The sequence below is a fragment of the Narcine bancroftii genome, chromosome 3 (assembly GCF_036971445.1).
Source record: "Narcine bancroftii isolate sNarBan1 chromosome 3, sNarBan1.hap1, whole genome shotgun sequence".
Classification (NCBI taxonomy): domain Eukaryota; kingdom Metazoa; phylum Chordata; class Chondrichthyes; order Torpediniformes; family Narcinidae; genus Narcine; species Narcine bancroftii.
In genome coordinates, this window is record NC_091471.1 from 234,033,917 (window position 1) to 234,048,505 (window position 14,589).

Consider the following 14,589-nt stretch of genomic DNA (forward strand, 5'->3'; position numbering starts at 1 on the left):
CAAGCAAAATATTTCAGTAACAATTGGGTCTGGAGCAGTGATTCTCAACCTTCCCTTCCCACTCACATCCCACCTTAAACAATCCCTTACTGATCACAGAGGGGTTACTTAAAGTGGTCTGTGGGTGAGAAGAAAAACGTTGAGAACCACTGCTCTACATCAACTGAGCTACCCATAGAACAATTACACCCTCACTGGTCCCACCTGCACCTACCCCTCTAAAATCATCCTATCCATGGATCCGTCCCACCCACATTGATCCCAACTGCCCCCACACCCCTCCAATCCATGTAGCTGTAAAAACTCATCCGATTGTATTCATACAATTGGATGAACTACAGAATTTTTACCACACCAAAAGAGGCCCCTTTGGCCTTTCTAATCTGTGCTGACCTAGATTTCTTTGACTATTTCCACTGACCTGCACCCAGTCCATAGCACTCCATCCCCATCCCATCCATATACCTGTCCAAATTCTTCTTAAATGTTAAAATTGAGCCCATGTTTAATTTATCATCATTTAGAATTTATCATTAATTTAACATAGAGCTCCATCACATTTCTCTTTGCGTAAGTAAACTCGTACATACCTGACTGACAGGTAACACCTGCATCTTCACTGTGTTTGCAATTGTGAGTCCCCCATCCACGGAAGGGACAATCCATCAAGAGGTGCTCAGATCCAGTGCACTCGACATTGTCCATCCAAATTGACCCACTGCCCGAGCCAAAATGGCTGCTGGAGTGTGCAGTCGCCAACGTGCCACAGCCGAGTTGGCGGCAAACTACCTCTGCATCCAGTGTCCCCCAGGAATCGTCGCACACCGTACCCCAGATGCCATTGTAGGAAACTTCCAGCCTTCCCGAACAGCGGTCAATACCACCTACAAGTCTCAAGGCGGGTGCTGAAATGAAATGGACAAAGAGTTTCTCATCACCTTGAGCATGGGGAGGTTTGATCGAGGATTTTGCCCAGACTTCAGGAACTGAGGAACAGGAAAAAGTTAAAGAGGTTGGGATATTATTCCCTGGAATGTAGAAGAATGAGGGGAGATTTGATAGAGGATGTGCCTGGACTTCAGGAACTGAGTTATAGGGAAAGGTTAAACAGGTTGGGACTTGATTCCCTTAAGCGTATAAGAATGAGGGGAGATTTGATAGATGATTTTGCACGGATTCCAGGAACTGAGTTTCAGGTAAAGGTGAAACATGTTTGGGCGTAATTCCCTGGAGTGTAGAATAATGAGGGGAGAATTGATAGAGGATGTTGACCAGACTTCATGGAACTGAGTTACAGGTAAAGGTTAAAGAGATTGGGACATTATTCCTTGGTTTGTAGTAGAATGAGGGAAGATTTGATCGAGGATGTTGCCCAGAATCCAATAACTGAGTTACAGTGAAAGGTTAAATAGTTGGGGACATTAAGGAACTGGACTTCATGGAACTGAGTTACAGGTAAAGGTTAAACAGGTTAGGTCTTTATTCTCTGGAGTGTAGAAGAATGAGGGGAGATTTGATAGAGGATGTTGCCCCGACTTCAGGAACTGAGTTACAGGGAAAGGTTAAACAGGTTGGTTCTTTATTCCCTCGAGCGTAGAAGAATGAGGAGTGATTTGATAGAGGATGTTGCCCGGACTCCAGGAACTGAGTTACAGAGAAAGGTTTAACAATTGCGTGCTTTAATCACTGATGCGTAGAAAAATGAGGGGAGATTTCATAGAGGATGTTGCTCGGATTCCAGGCACTGAGTTACAGGAAAAGGTTAAATAGGTTGGGACATTATTTCACGTATTGTTGAACATTGAAGGGAGATTTGATAGAGGATGCTGTCCAGTCTTCAGGAACTGAGTTATCGGGAATGTTTAAACAGGTTGGGACATTATTCACTTGTGTGTAAATGAATGAGCGGAGATTTGATTGAGGATTCTGTGTGGACTTCAGGAACTGAGTTGCAGGGAAAGTAGGGTCTGGCACAGATGGGGAGGCCACATGAGTATGGTCTGGTATGGGAGGGGTGATCCCATGGGTATTGTCTGGTTCGGGAGTGTTGACCCCATGGTAGGGTCTGGTATGGGAGGAAAGACACCATGTGTATTGTCTGGTACGGGAGGGGAGACCTCATGAAAATGGTCTGGTACAGGACGGGAGACCCCATGAGTATGGTGTTGTACGGGTGGAGATACCCCTTGTGTATGATCTGTTATGGGAGGGGTGTCCTCATGTGTATGGTCTGGTACGGGAGCGGTGAAACCATGTGCACGGTATGGTATGGGCGGGGTGACCCCATCAGTACAATCTGGTCTGGGATGGGAGACCCCATGAGTACAGTCTGTTACGGAACTAGTGAATCCATGCTTTACCGCACTGTGACCCCAACACTAGTGACCTACAGAGTCCTATCGATGGACAACGGCAGGAAATATACAGGTGAATTGTCCCACTGACCTCTGACAATTACGCGAACCACTGGGCTGGCAGAGGAACGTAGCCATCGACCGGAGACCTGCGTCATCATCACACAAGAGTAGTTGCCCTCCATGTCTTGTCTCAAGTCTCCGACGCGATACGTGAAAAGTCTCCGGTTCCCAGTGCTGTTGGCAATCAGGAGTGAGTCTCTCATCAGCTGAAAGAGGCCAGCTTCCGCTGGGCGCCGAGCGGTGCAGTTAATCTCCAGGGCCTCGCCAGGCAAAAAGACAAGAAGGTCGGGGCTCTTGGAGATTAGCGGGGGAGACGGAGGATCTGGAATGGGAAGAACCGCACAAGGTTTGACAAGAGCTTGATTTAAAGCAACAAATTGATGAAAATAATTGCAAACATCTGTTTTAATCGGAACTAATTGGCTCGTGATGTGAAAAGGTACAGAACTTCAAAGGAAATGGGCCAATGACATTAAACAATAAACCTGCGCTCAACGTCAGGAAAACCGAGCAGTTAATTGTAGGTTTCAGGATGAAGACAGGGGATCACGAGTTAGTCCTCATCGAGGGCTCAGCAGAGGAGAGGGTCAAGAACCTCAAATTCTTGGGGTCACCATCGCTGAGGATCTATACTCAAACCTCCACGTTATGAGGAGGAGTCACGTGATGGAGTAGTGGCCGGTCGGGGAATTCTAGCCCTCTCCGGAAAAGTTGAAAAAAAACATAGAAAACACAAAGGCACAAACACAAAAATTAAAATAAAATGAAAGTAAAGGTGGGAAGAAAATGGCAGCGAAGAAAGAAAAGTCGAAAGCAACGGGAAGAAGAGAAGAAGAAAAGACATCGAAAGAAGAAGGTGAAGGCCTTACCTGTCCGAGGAGGCCCGCTGTGGAGAGAGAAGCCCGCTCCCTCAGGTCAGTCAAAGTCCCGAGCTCGGGACTACAAAAAAGGCTCGCAGAGCCAAGCAAAAGTGCGCAACCGCGCATGCGCGACTCCTCGTGCATGTGCGATGCGCATGACAAAAAAAAACACTGATGGGAGGGGGGACCAGCTGAGGAGTCGATCTCCACAGCTGAGAATGACAGCTACAACACAACAACAAGAAGAGAACATAGAAAACAACGAGAACAAGAAAGAAGAGATTAAAAAGAAATCAAGGAAACAACAGATGACCAACCCAGAGGAAGAAGAAGAAGAAGAACATAGGGAAATGGAAGAAGAAGGGAAGGGCAAGAGGATGGATATATTTTTTTTTAAAGAATATATGGAATCAGTAAAAGAATGGCAATCACAAAAATTTAGTGAAATAAAAAGAATTGAAAGTACAGAAGAAAAAATGAATAGATTAGAGATGGTCATGTCAGATATAGGAAAAAGAGTGGACAAGGTGGAAGAACGAGAAACAACCATAGAAATGGAAGTAGAGGACTTAAAAAAGAAATTAGAAGAATCTAATAAAAAAGTTAAAGAGACACAAGAGCTGTTAGCTCAGAAGATAGATATAATGGAAAATTATAATAGAAGAAATAATAAAAAGATAGTGGGCCTTAAGGAAGATGAAGAAGGCAAGAATATGAGAGAATTTATAAAAGATTGGATCCCCAGGGTCCTAGGAAGACCAGAATTACAGGAAGAAATGGAAATAGAAAGGGCACATAGAACATTAGCCCCTAAACCACAGCCACAACAAAAACCAAGATCCATTTTAGTAAAATTCCTAAGATATACAACAAGAGAAAATATATTGGAGAAAGCAATGAAGAAAATAAGAGAAGACAAAAAGCCACTGGAATACAAAGGTCAAAAATCTTTTTTCTATCCAGACATAAGTTTTGAAGTCCTGAAGAAGAGAAAGGAGTTTAATACAGCAAAAGCGATCCTATGGAAAAAAGGATATAAATTTATGCTAAAGTACCCAGCGGTACTTAAAATAGTTATTCCAGGGCAGCAAAACAGACTATTCTCGGATCCGGAGGAAGCACAAAAATTTGCAGAACAACTACAAAACAGAAAGAGAGATGAAGACATGTAACGAGAGTAAAAATGGCAACGAACTATATGTATGTGTGTATATGGGTATATATATATATATATATGAATGAAGACGCTGTTTACATCCGGTACCGCACGGATGGCAGTCTCTTCAATCTGAGGCGCCTGCAAGCTCACACCAAGACACAAGAGAAACTTGTCCGTGAACTACTCTTTGCAGACGATGCCGCTTTAGTTGCCCATTCAGAGCCAGCTCTTCAGCGCTTGACGTCCTGCTTTGCGGAAACTGCCAAAATGTTTGGCCTGGAAGTCAGCCTGAAGAAAACTGAGGTCCTCCATCAGCCAGCTCCCCACCATGACTACCAGCCCCCCCACATCTCCATCGGGCACACAAAACTCAAAATGGTCAACCAGTTTACCTATCTCGGCTGCACCATTTCATCAGATGCAAGGATCGACAACGAGATAGACAACAGACTCGCCAAGGCAAATAGCGCCTTTGGAAGACTACACAAAAGAGTCTGGAAAAACAACCAACTGAAAAACCTCACAAAGATAAGTGTATACTGAGCCGTTGTCATACCCACACTCCTGTTCGGCTCCGAATCATGGGTCCTCTACCGGCATCACCTACGGATCCTAGAACGCTTCCACCAGCGTTGTCTCCGCTCCATCCTCAACATCCATTGGAGCGCTTTCATCCCTAACGTCGAAGTACTCGAGATGGCAAAGGTCGACAGCATCGACTCCACGCTGCTGAAGATCCAGCTGCGCTGGGTGGGTCACGTCTCCAGAATGGTGGACCATCGCCTTCCCAAGATCGTGTTATATGGCGAGCTCTCCACTGGCCACCGTGACAGAGGTGCACCAAAGAAAAGGTACAAGGACTGCCTAAAGAAATCTCTTGGTACCTGCCACATTGACCACCGCCAGTGGGCTGATATCGCCTCAAACCGTGCATCTTGGCGCCTCACAGTTTGGCGGGCAGCAACCTCCTTTGAAGAAGACCGCAGAGCCCACCTCACTGACAAAAGGCAAAGGAGGAAAAACCCAACACCCAACCCCAACCAACCAATTTTCCCCTGCAGCCGCTGCAACCGTGTCTGCCTGTCCCGCATCGGACTTGTCAGCCACAAACGAGCCTGCAGCTGACGTGGACTTTTACCCCCTCCATAAATCTTCGTCCACGAAGCCAAGCCAAAGATATATATATATATATGTGTGTGTACATGAGTGTATGTGTATTTAAAAGAAAATATATAGAGTATAGATAAGAATTAATAAGGGAAAGAAAGGGAAGAGAGGAAGTAAGGAGGGAATTAAGAGAGTGACCTTTGTTGTATATGAAAATTAAAATCTATTCTGGGGGGGCTGGGTGGGGAGGAGTTACGGTCACTGCGAAATCAGTTGACGCTTGCGAGTGAATTCGCAAATCCAAATGGAGAGGGGAGATATGGTTGCCCGACAAGGGATAAAGGGAAACTCAGGAAGGGGAAGGGATAGTGGGGTTAAAGAAATTTTAGATAGGAGAATAAGGGAAATGTTTGATGCTTTAGAAATGTTGTCTTATAAAGTGTTCAAAACAAGAAAGCAGAAATGGATAAGAACGAAAGGTGATGATGAGGAAACGGAAAGGAAAGATAAACAAAGTATGAAATGGCTACGTTGAACTATATGACTTTAAATATTAACGGAATACATAACCAAATCAAAAGGAAGAAACTGCTAAATTTACTGAAAAAAGAAAAAAATTGATATAGCATTCGTGCAAGAAACACACTTAACTGAAATGGAGCACAAGAAATTAAAGAGAGATTGGATAGGACATGTAACAGCAGCGTCATATAATTCAAAAGCTAGAGGAGTAGCTATATTAATCAGTAAAAATGTACCAATTAAAATAGAAGAGGAAATAATAGATCCAGCAGGGAGATATGAAATGATAAAATGTCAGATATATTCGGAGTTTTGGAATTTACTCAATGTATATTCACCAAACAAAGAAGATCAAAAATTTATGCAAGATATTTTTTTGAAGATAGCAGACACGCAAGGGAACATACTAATAGGAGGGGATTTCAACCTTAATTTGGATTCAAACATGGATAAAACTGGGGAAAAAATTAACAGAAAGAAAAAAGTAACCAAATTTATAATTAAATCGATGCAAGAAATGCAACTTTTGGATATATGGAGGAAATAACACCCAAAGGAAAAGGAATATTCATATTATTTGGGTAGACATAAAACATACTCAAGAATAGACCTATTCCTGTTATCAGCTCGCATGCAAGACAGAGTAAGAAAAACAGAATATAAAGGTAGAATATTATCAGACCACTCACCCCTGATATTGACAATAGAGTTAGAGGACATCCCTCCAAGAATGTATCGATGGAGATTAAACTCCATGCTACTTAAAAGGCAGGATTTTAGAGAATTCATTGAAAGACAAATTAAAATGTACTTTGAAATAAATACGGAATCAGTGAAAGATAAGTTTATACTATGGGATGCAATGAAAGCGTTCATCAGAGGGCAAATAATAAGTTATATAACCAAGATGAAAAAGGACTACAATCAGGAAACAGAGCAGTGGAAAGGGAAATAGCAAATATAGAAAAAGAATTAGCAATGAAGGAAGACACAACTAAAAGAAGAGAATTGGCAGACAAAAAAATAAAATATGAAACACTACAAACATATAAGGTGGAGAAGAACATAATGAAGACAAAACAGAAATATTATGAACTAGGGGGAAAAACGCACAAAATTCTAGCATGGCAGCTTAAGACAGAACAAACTAAGAGAATGGTATTGGCATCAAGGAAAAAAGACAAACAAATCATATATAATCCAACGGAGATTAATGAAAACTTCAGAGAATTCACCGAACAATTATACCAAACTGAAAACGAAGGGAAAGAAGGGAAAATAGATGAATTTTTAACTAAAATTGAACTACCAAAATTACAAATAGAGGAACAAAATAAATTAACAGAACCATTTGAAATAGTAGAAATACAAGAGATAATAAAAAATACTACCGAATAATAAAACACCAGGAGAGGATGGATTCCCAATAGAATTATATAAAACATTTAAAGATTTATTAATTCCTCCCCTCCTGGAAGTAATCAATCAGATTGATAAAACACAAAGCTTACCAGATTCATGCAAAACAGCAATAATTACAGTAATACCAAAGACAGGGAAAGATCCACTTGCACCAGCGTCATATAGACCAATATCTCTACTTAACACAGATTATAAGATAATAGCTAAACTATTAGCAAACAGATTAGATGACTATGTACCAAAAATAGTAAATCTAGACCAAACTGGATTTATTTAAAAAAGACGAACAACAGACAATATTTGTAAATTTATTAACTTAATTCATGCAGTAGAAGGAAATAAAGCTCCAACAGTAGCGGTTGCTTTAGACGCAGAGAAGGCCTTTGACAGAGTAGAATGGAATTATTTATTCAAAGTACTACAAAAATTCAGTTTACCAGAGAAATATATTAATTGGATTAAAGCATTATATAAGGGGCCATTGGCGAAAGTGACAGTAAATGGATATATATCAAAACAATTTAACTTAAGCAGATCAACAAGGCAGGGATGCCCACTATCGCCCTTATTGTTCGCGTTAGCCATAGAACCACTAGCAGAACTGATAAGAATAAAAAATAAAATAAAAGACAAGGAATATAAAATCAGTTTATTTGCAGATGACGTTATAGTATACTTAACAGCACCAGAAATATCAATAAAAGAATTACATAAGAAATTGAAGGAATATGGAGAAGTGTCGGGATACAAGATTAACGCAAATAAAAGTGAAGCAATGCCAATGAACGATGCGGATTTCTCAAAATTTAAGAAAGAATCACCATTCAGATGGCAAATGCAAGCAATACGATACCTAGGTATACAAATAAATAAAAACCTCGGCCATCTATATAAACAAAATTATTATCCACTAATGAAAAAATTACAGGATGACTTAGATCATTGGAAAGACTTACCACTAACACTAATAGGAAGGATAAACTGTATTAAAATGAACATTTTCCCAAGGATACAATACGTATTTCAGGCATTGCCAATACACTTGATGGAGAAATTCTTCAAGGAGTTAAAGAAAATAATAAGGAAATTTTTATGTAAAGGGGGGAAACCGAGGATAGCACTAGATAAATTAACAGAATGGTATAAACAAGGAGGCTTACAACTGCCAAACTTTAAAAATTATTATAGAGCCACACAATTAAGATACCTATCAGATTTTTATCAAACAAGGGAAAAGCCAGATTGGACTAGATTAGAACTAGATAAAATAGGGGAGAAGATACCTGAAAATATATTATATAAATGGGATGAAAAATTGGTACAACGTAGGAATTCTCCAGTATTACATCATCTGCTCAATATTTGGAAGAAGATTCATGTAGAAAGGAATAAAACAAATTGCCAACTACCAAAACTAATACTGATGCAAAATCAGCTAATCCCTTTTACAATAGATAACCTTTCCTTTAGAGAATGGGAGAAAAAAGGGATCAAAAGAATAGAAAATTGCTTTTCAGGAAATAAATTATTATCCTTTGAACAAATGAGAGATAAGTACAATATAACTGGAGATACAGCGCTGGCATATTACCAACTGAGATCCTACTTGAAAGATAAATTAGGAAGCAATTTGAGTTTACCAGAGGGAAGTAACCTTGAATATGTGATTACAGATACAATGTTAATCAAAAGATTTATAACAAATATGTATATTAAACTGCAAGAAAAGGAGAATGAGGAAACAAATGGTAAAACTAAACAAAAATGGGAACAAGATTTAAATATAAAGATAAAAATGGAAACATGGGAGAAATTATGTTCTGGAATGATGAGAAATACAATAAATACAAGGCTGCGTATGATACAATATAATTGGTTACACAGTATATATATATATTACACCGCAAAAGTTAAATAAATGGGACCCAACAGTATCTGATAGATGTTTTCGATGTAAAAAAGAAAGGGGAACAACAATTCATGCAATCTGGACATGTGAGAGAGTAGAAAAATTTTGGGATGATCTCAATCAGATATTAAATAAAATAACAGAAAACAATATACCAAAGAATCCAGAGATCTTTCTCCTAAGTAACATAAAAAATAAAGAATTTGGAATTGACTTGGAAGATGCACAAAAGAGATTTGTTAAGATAGCCCTAGCCGTAGCAAAAAAATGTATTATGTCAACCTGGAAATTGGAAGATAATTTGAAAATACAACAATGGTATATAGAAATGAATAAATGTATTCCATTAGAAAAAATAACATATAGTTTAAGAAATAATATTGAAATATTCGAACAAGTATGGGAGCCTTACATTAAATACAATAGCGAAAACCTACCGGGAACAAACATTACCTAAGTTGATGGAAGGAGAAGAAAAGAAATGAATGGGCTCAGTAGAATTTCTGGTGCATTTTTGTTGAATGACAACATTGTCTGACTGGCTTAATGCAACCTAGATTGTATACCTAAAATGGATGAGGGGGGAGTGGGGGGTGGCTTGGGAGGAGGGGGGGGGTGAAAAAGTCACTGTATATGTGTGAAAAAGAAAAGGTGTATATCATGGCTAACGTGATTTATGGTGTGAAAAATAAAAAATTTTTAAAAAAAGGAAAAAAAAAGAAAAAAAAAAACAAGATCTCAATTTCCAAAGCCCGAACTTGCCTTGCTCGCAGCGCACCCCCGCATCTTCTGAGTGGCCGCAGTTGTTCTGGTCCCACCCCGGGAAAGGGCAGTCCCAAAGGGAGGTTTCGCTTCCACTGCAGGCGACATCATCCATCCAAATGCTCCCACTGCCTTCCCCGAAATGTGCTCTGGTCACAGCCGATGCGCGGGGTCCACAGTCCAGCTGGCGGCAAACAACCTTGGCGTCTTCGGCACCCCAGCTGTCGTCGCACACCGTCCCCCATCGCCCCTTGTAGTTGACCTCCACTCTTCCAGAGCAACGGTTGGGGCCACCGACCAGCCTGATGTCAAACTCTGTAAGGAAGGGAACAAGTAAATTAGTTAAAACACACAGTAAATGCTGGAGGATCATGGCCGGTCTCTCAACGTCCACAGGAGGTAAAGGAATAGTATCAATGACTTGTGCCAAAAACCTTCTTCAATGCTTAAGCAAAAAGCAGCCAGGCATCTGAATATAAAGACTGGGGTTAAAAGGGGGGAGGAGTTCAGACCCACCAATAAAAGGGGAGTCGATCTCCACAGCCGGCAACGACAGCTGCAGAACACCTGCAGCAAGAAGAGACCACAGAAGACAATAGAAACAAGAAAGAAGAGAAGGAAAGGGCAACAAAGAAACAACAGATTGCCAACCCAGAGGAAGAAGAAGAGGAAGAATACAGTGAAATAGATGAAGGGAAAGGCAAGGTAAAGGATATACTTGCTCTTGTTAGAGGATACATGGAGTCATTTAAAGAATGGCAAACACAGGAATTCAATGATTTAAGAAGAAGAATAAACAACACAGAAGAGAAAGTGATTAAAATAGATATGACCTTAACAGAAATGGGGAAAAAAATGGACAAGATGGAAGAATGGGCAGTAGCAGCAGAAATGGAGGTAGAAGACTTAAAAAAGAAATTGGAGGAATCTAATAAAAAAACTAAAGAGACACAAGAACTACTAGCTCAAAAAATAGATATAATGGAAAATTATAACAGAAGAAATAACATAAAGATAGTGGGCCTTAAGGAAGATGAAGAAGGCAAGAATATGAGGGAGTTTATAAAAGAGTGGATCCCTAAGACCCTAGGATGTCCAGAACTACAGCAAGAAATGGAAATAGAAAGGGCACATAGAGCATTGGCCTCTAAACCACAACCACAACAAAAACCAAGATCTATTGTAGTAAAATTCCTAAGATATACTACAAGCGAAAAGGTACTGGAGAAGACAATGGAAAAAGTAAGAGAGGGCAACAAACCACTGGAGTATAAAGGGCAAAAAATCTTCATTTATCCAGATATAAGTTTTGAACTCCTAAAGAAGAGAAAAGAGTTCAATACAGCAAAGGCGATTTTATGGAAGAAAGGGTATAAATTTATACTGAAGCATCCTGCGGTATTGAAAATATTTATTCCAGGACAACAAAACAGACTGTTCTCGGATCCAGAAGAAGCACGAAAATTTGCAGAACAATTACAAAAATAGACTGAGGGATGAAGACGGGTAATGAGAGTAAAAATGATCACGATTGATATGTATGTGGGTAAAGACAAAAATAGACTGAGGGATGAAGACGGGTAATGAGGGTAAAAATGACCACGATTGATATGTATGCGGGTAAAGAGGTATAAGAGTGAATAGAGACAATGTGCATACGTGAAAGTATCTGTAATTAGAGGAAAATATAGATAGTATAGACAAGAATTAATAAGGGAAGGTAATGGAATAGAGAGAATAAGGAGGGAACTAAAAGAGTGACCTTTGTGACATATGAAAAGTGAAATCTTTTCTGGGGGGAGCTGGGTGGGGGAAAAGAGCGATCACTGCAAAATCAGTTGACGCTTGCGAGTGGATTCGCAAATCCAAATGGAGAGGGGAGATGTGGTTGTCCGACAAGGGATAAAGGACAACTCAGGAGGGGAAGGGGAGATTGGGGATAAAGAAGATAGAAATAGGAGAATAAGGAAAATGTTGGATGTTGTAGGAATGTTGTCTTGTAAAGTGTTGAAAATAAGAAAACAGAAATGGAAAATGAGGAAAGGTAATGATGGAAAAACGGAAAGAGAAGATAAACAAAATATAAAATGGCTACGCTGAACTATATGACTTTAAATATTAATGGAATACATAACCAAATTAAAAGGAAGAAACTACTAAATTTACTGAAAAAGGAAAAAATAGATATAGCATTTGTCCAAGAAACACACTTAACTGAATTGGAGCACAAGAAATTAAAGAGAGATTGGGTAGGACATGTAACAGCAGCATCGTATAATTCAAAAGCAAGAGGAGTGGCTATATTAATTAGCAAAAATGTGCCATTTAAAATAGAAGAGGAAATAATAGATCCAGCAGGGAGATATGTTATGATAAAATGTCAGATATATTCGGAGCTTTGGAATCTACTTAATATATATTCACCTAACGAAGAAGATCAAAAGTTTATGCAAGATATCTTTTTGAAGGTAGCTAATACGCAAGGGAACATACTAATAGGAGGGGATTTCAATCTGAATTTGGATCCAAATATGGATAAAACGGGGAAATAAATTAACAGGAAGAACAAAGTAACCAAATTTATAATTAAATCAATGCAAGAAATGAAACTGGTGGACATATGGAGGAAACAAAACCCAAAAGAAAAGGAATACTCATACAACTCGACTAGACATAAAACATACTCAAGAATAGACCTATTTTTGTTATCAGCTAGTATGCAGGATAGAGTAAGAAAAACAGAATATAAAGCGAGAATGCTATCGGATCATTCACCCTTAATACTGACAGTAAAGCTAGAGGACATCCCTCCAAGAATGTAAAGATGGAGATTAAACCCCATGCTACTTAAAAGACAGGATTTTAGAGAATTTATTGAAAAACAATTAAAAATGTGTTTTGAAGTAAATACGGAATCAGTGGAAGATAAGTTTATACTATGGGACGCAATGAAAGCATTCATTAGAGGGCAAATAATAAGTTATGTAACCAAGATGAAGAAGGACTACAATCAGGAAACAGAGCAGTTGGAAAGGGAAATAGTAAACATAGAAAAAAAATTAGCAATAAAGGAAGATACAACCAAAAGAAGAGAATTGGCAGATAAAAAAATAAAATATGAAACACTACAAACATATAAGGTGGAGAAGAATATAATGAAGACAAAACAGAAATATTATGAACTAGGTGAAAAAACACACAAAATCTTAGCATGGCAGCTTAAGACAGAGCAAACTAAGAAAATGGTATTGGCAACAAGGAAAAAAGACAAACAAATTACATATAATCCAAAAGAAATTAAGGAAAACTTTAGAGAATTCTATGAACAATTATACCGAACTGAAAACGAAGGGAAAGAAGGGAAAATAGATGAATTTTTGACTAAAATTGAACTACCAAAACTACAAATAGAGGAACAAAATAAATTAACAGAACCATTTGGAACAGTAGAAATACAAGAGATAATAAAAAAATTACCAAATAATAAGACACCAGGAGAGGATGGACTCCCAATAGAATTCTACAAAACATTTAAAGACCTATTAATACCGCCCCTCCTGGATGTAATCAACCAGATTGATGAGCCACAAAACTTACCAGATTCATGTAAAACAGCAATAATTACAGTGATACTAAAACAAGGGAAAGATCCACTCTCACCAGCGTCATATAGACCAATATCTTTGCTAAACACAGATTATAAGATAATAGCTAAACTATTAGCAAACAGATTAGCAGAACAGGTACCGAAAATGGTAAATTTAGACCAAACTGGATTTATCAAAAAAAGACGCACAACAGACAATATTTGTAAATTTATTAACTTAATTCATGCAGTAGAAGGAAATAAAGCACCTGCAGTAGCAGTTGCTTTAGACGCAGAGAAGGCCTTCGACAGAGTAGAATGGAATTATTTGTTCAAAGTATTGCAAAAATTCAGTTTACCGGAGAAGTATATTAATTGGATTAAAGCATTATATAAGGGACCGTTAGCGAAAGTGACAGTAAATGGACATGTATCAAAGCAATTTAACTTAAGCAGGTCAACGCGGCAGGGATGCCCACTATCACCATTATTGTTTGCGCTAGCTATAGAACCACTAGCAGAATCGATAAGAATAGATAATAATATAAAAGGAATAAAAATAAAAGACAGGGAATATAAAATCAGTCTATTTGCGGATGATGTGATAGTGTACTTAACAGAACCAGAACTATCAATAAAAGAACTATATAAGAAATTGAAGGAATATGGAGAAGTGTCGGGATACAAGAAAAAGGTAAATAAAAGTGAAGCAATGCCTATGAATAACGCGGATTTCTCAAAATTTAAGAAGGAATCCCCATTCAGATGGCAAATGCAGGCAATAAGATACCTAGGTGTACAAATAAACAAAAATCTAGGCCAATTATATAAACTCAATTACAATC

General features: G+C 38.8%; 1 protein-coding gene across 6 annotated transcripts in view; it reads right to left on the reverse strand.

Moving 5' to 3' along the window:
• LOC138758296 (uncharacterized) overlaps nt 1-14,589 on the reverse strand; it is a 153,531-nt gene that overhangs the window by 96,393 nt on the left and 42,549 nt on the right. For all 6 annotated transcript variants that reach the window (XM_069927003.1, XM_069927002.1, XM_069927004.1 and 3 more), the window contains 3 exons: nt 10,159-10,473; nt 2,446-2,739; nt 591-905 (listed from right to left, as the gene is read on the reverse strand). In XM_069927003.1, coding sequence (XP_069783104.1) covers nt 591-905; nt 2,446-2,739; nt 10,159-10,473 — 924 coding nt within the window. The remainder of the gene's footprint in view (nt 1-590; nt 906-2,445; nt 2,740-10,158; nt 10,474-14,589) is intronic.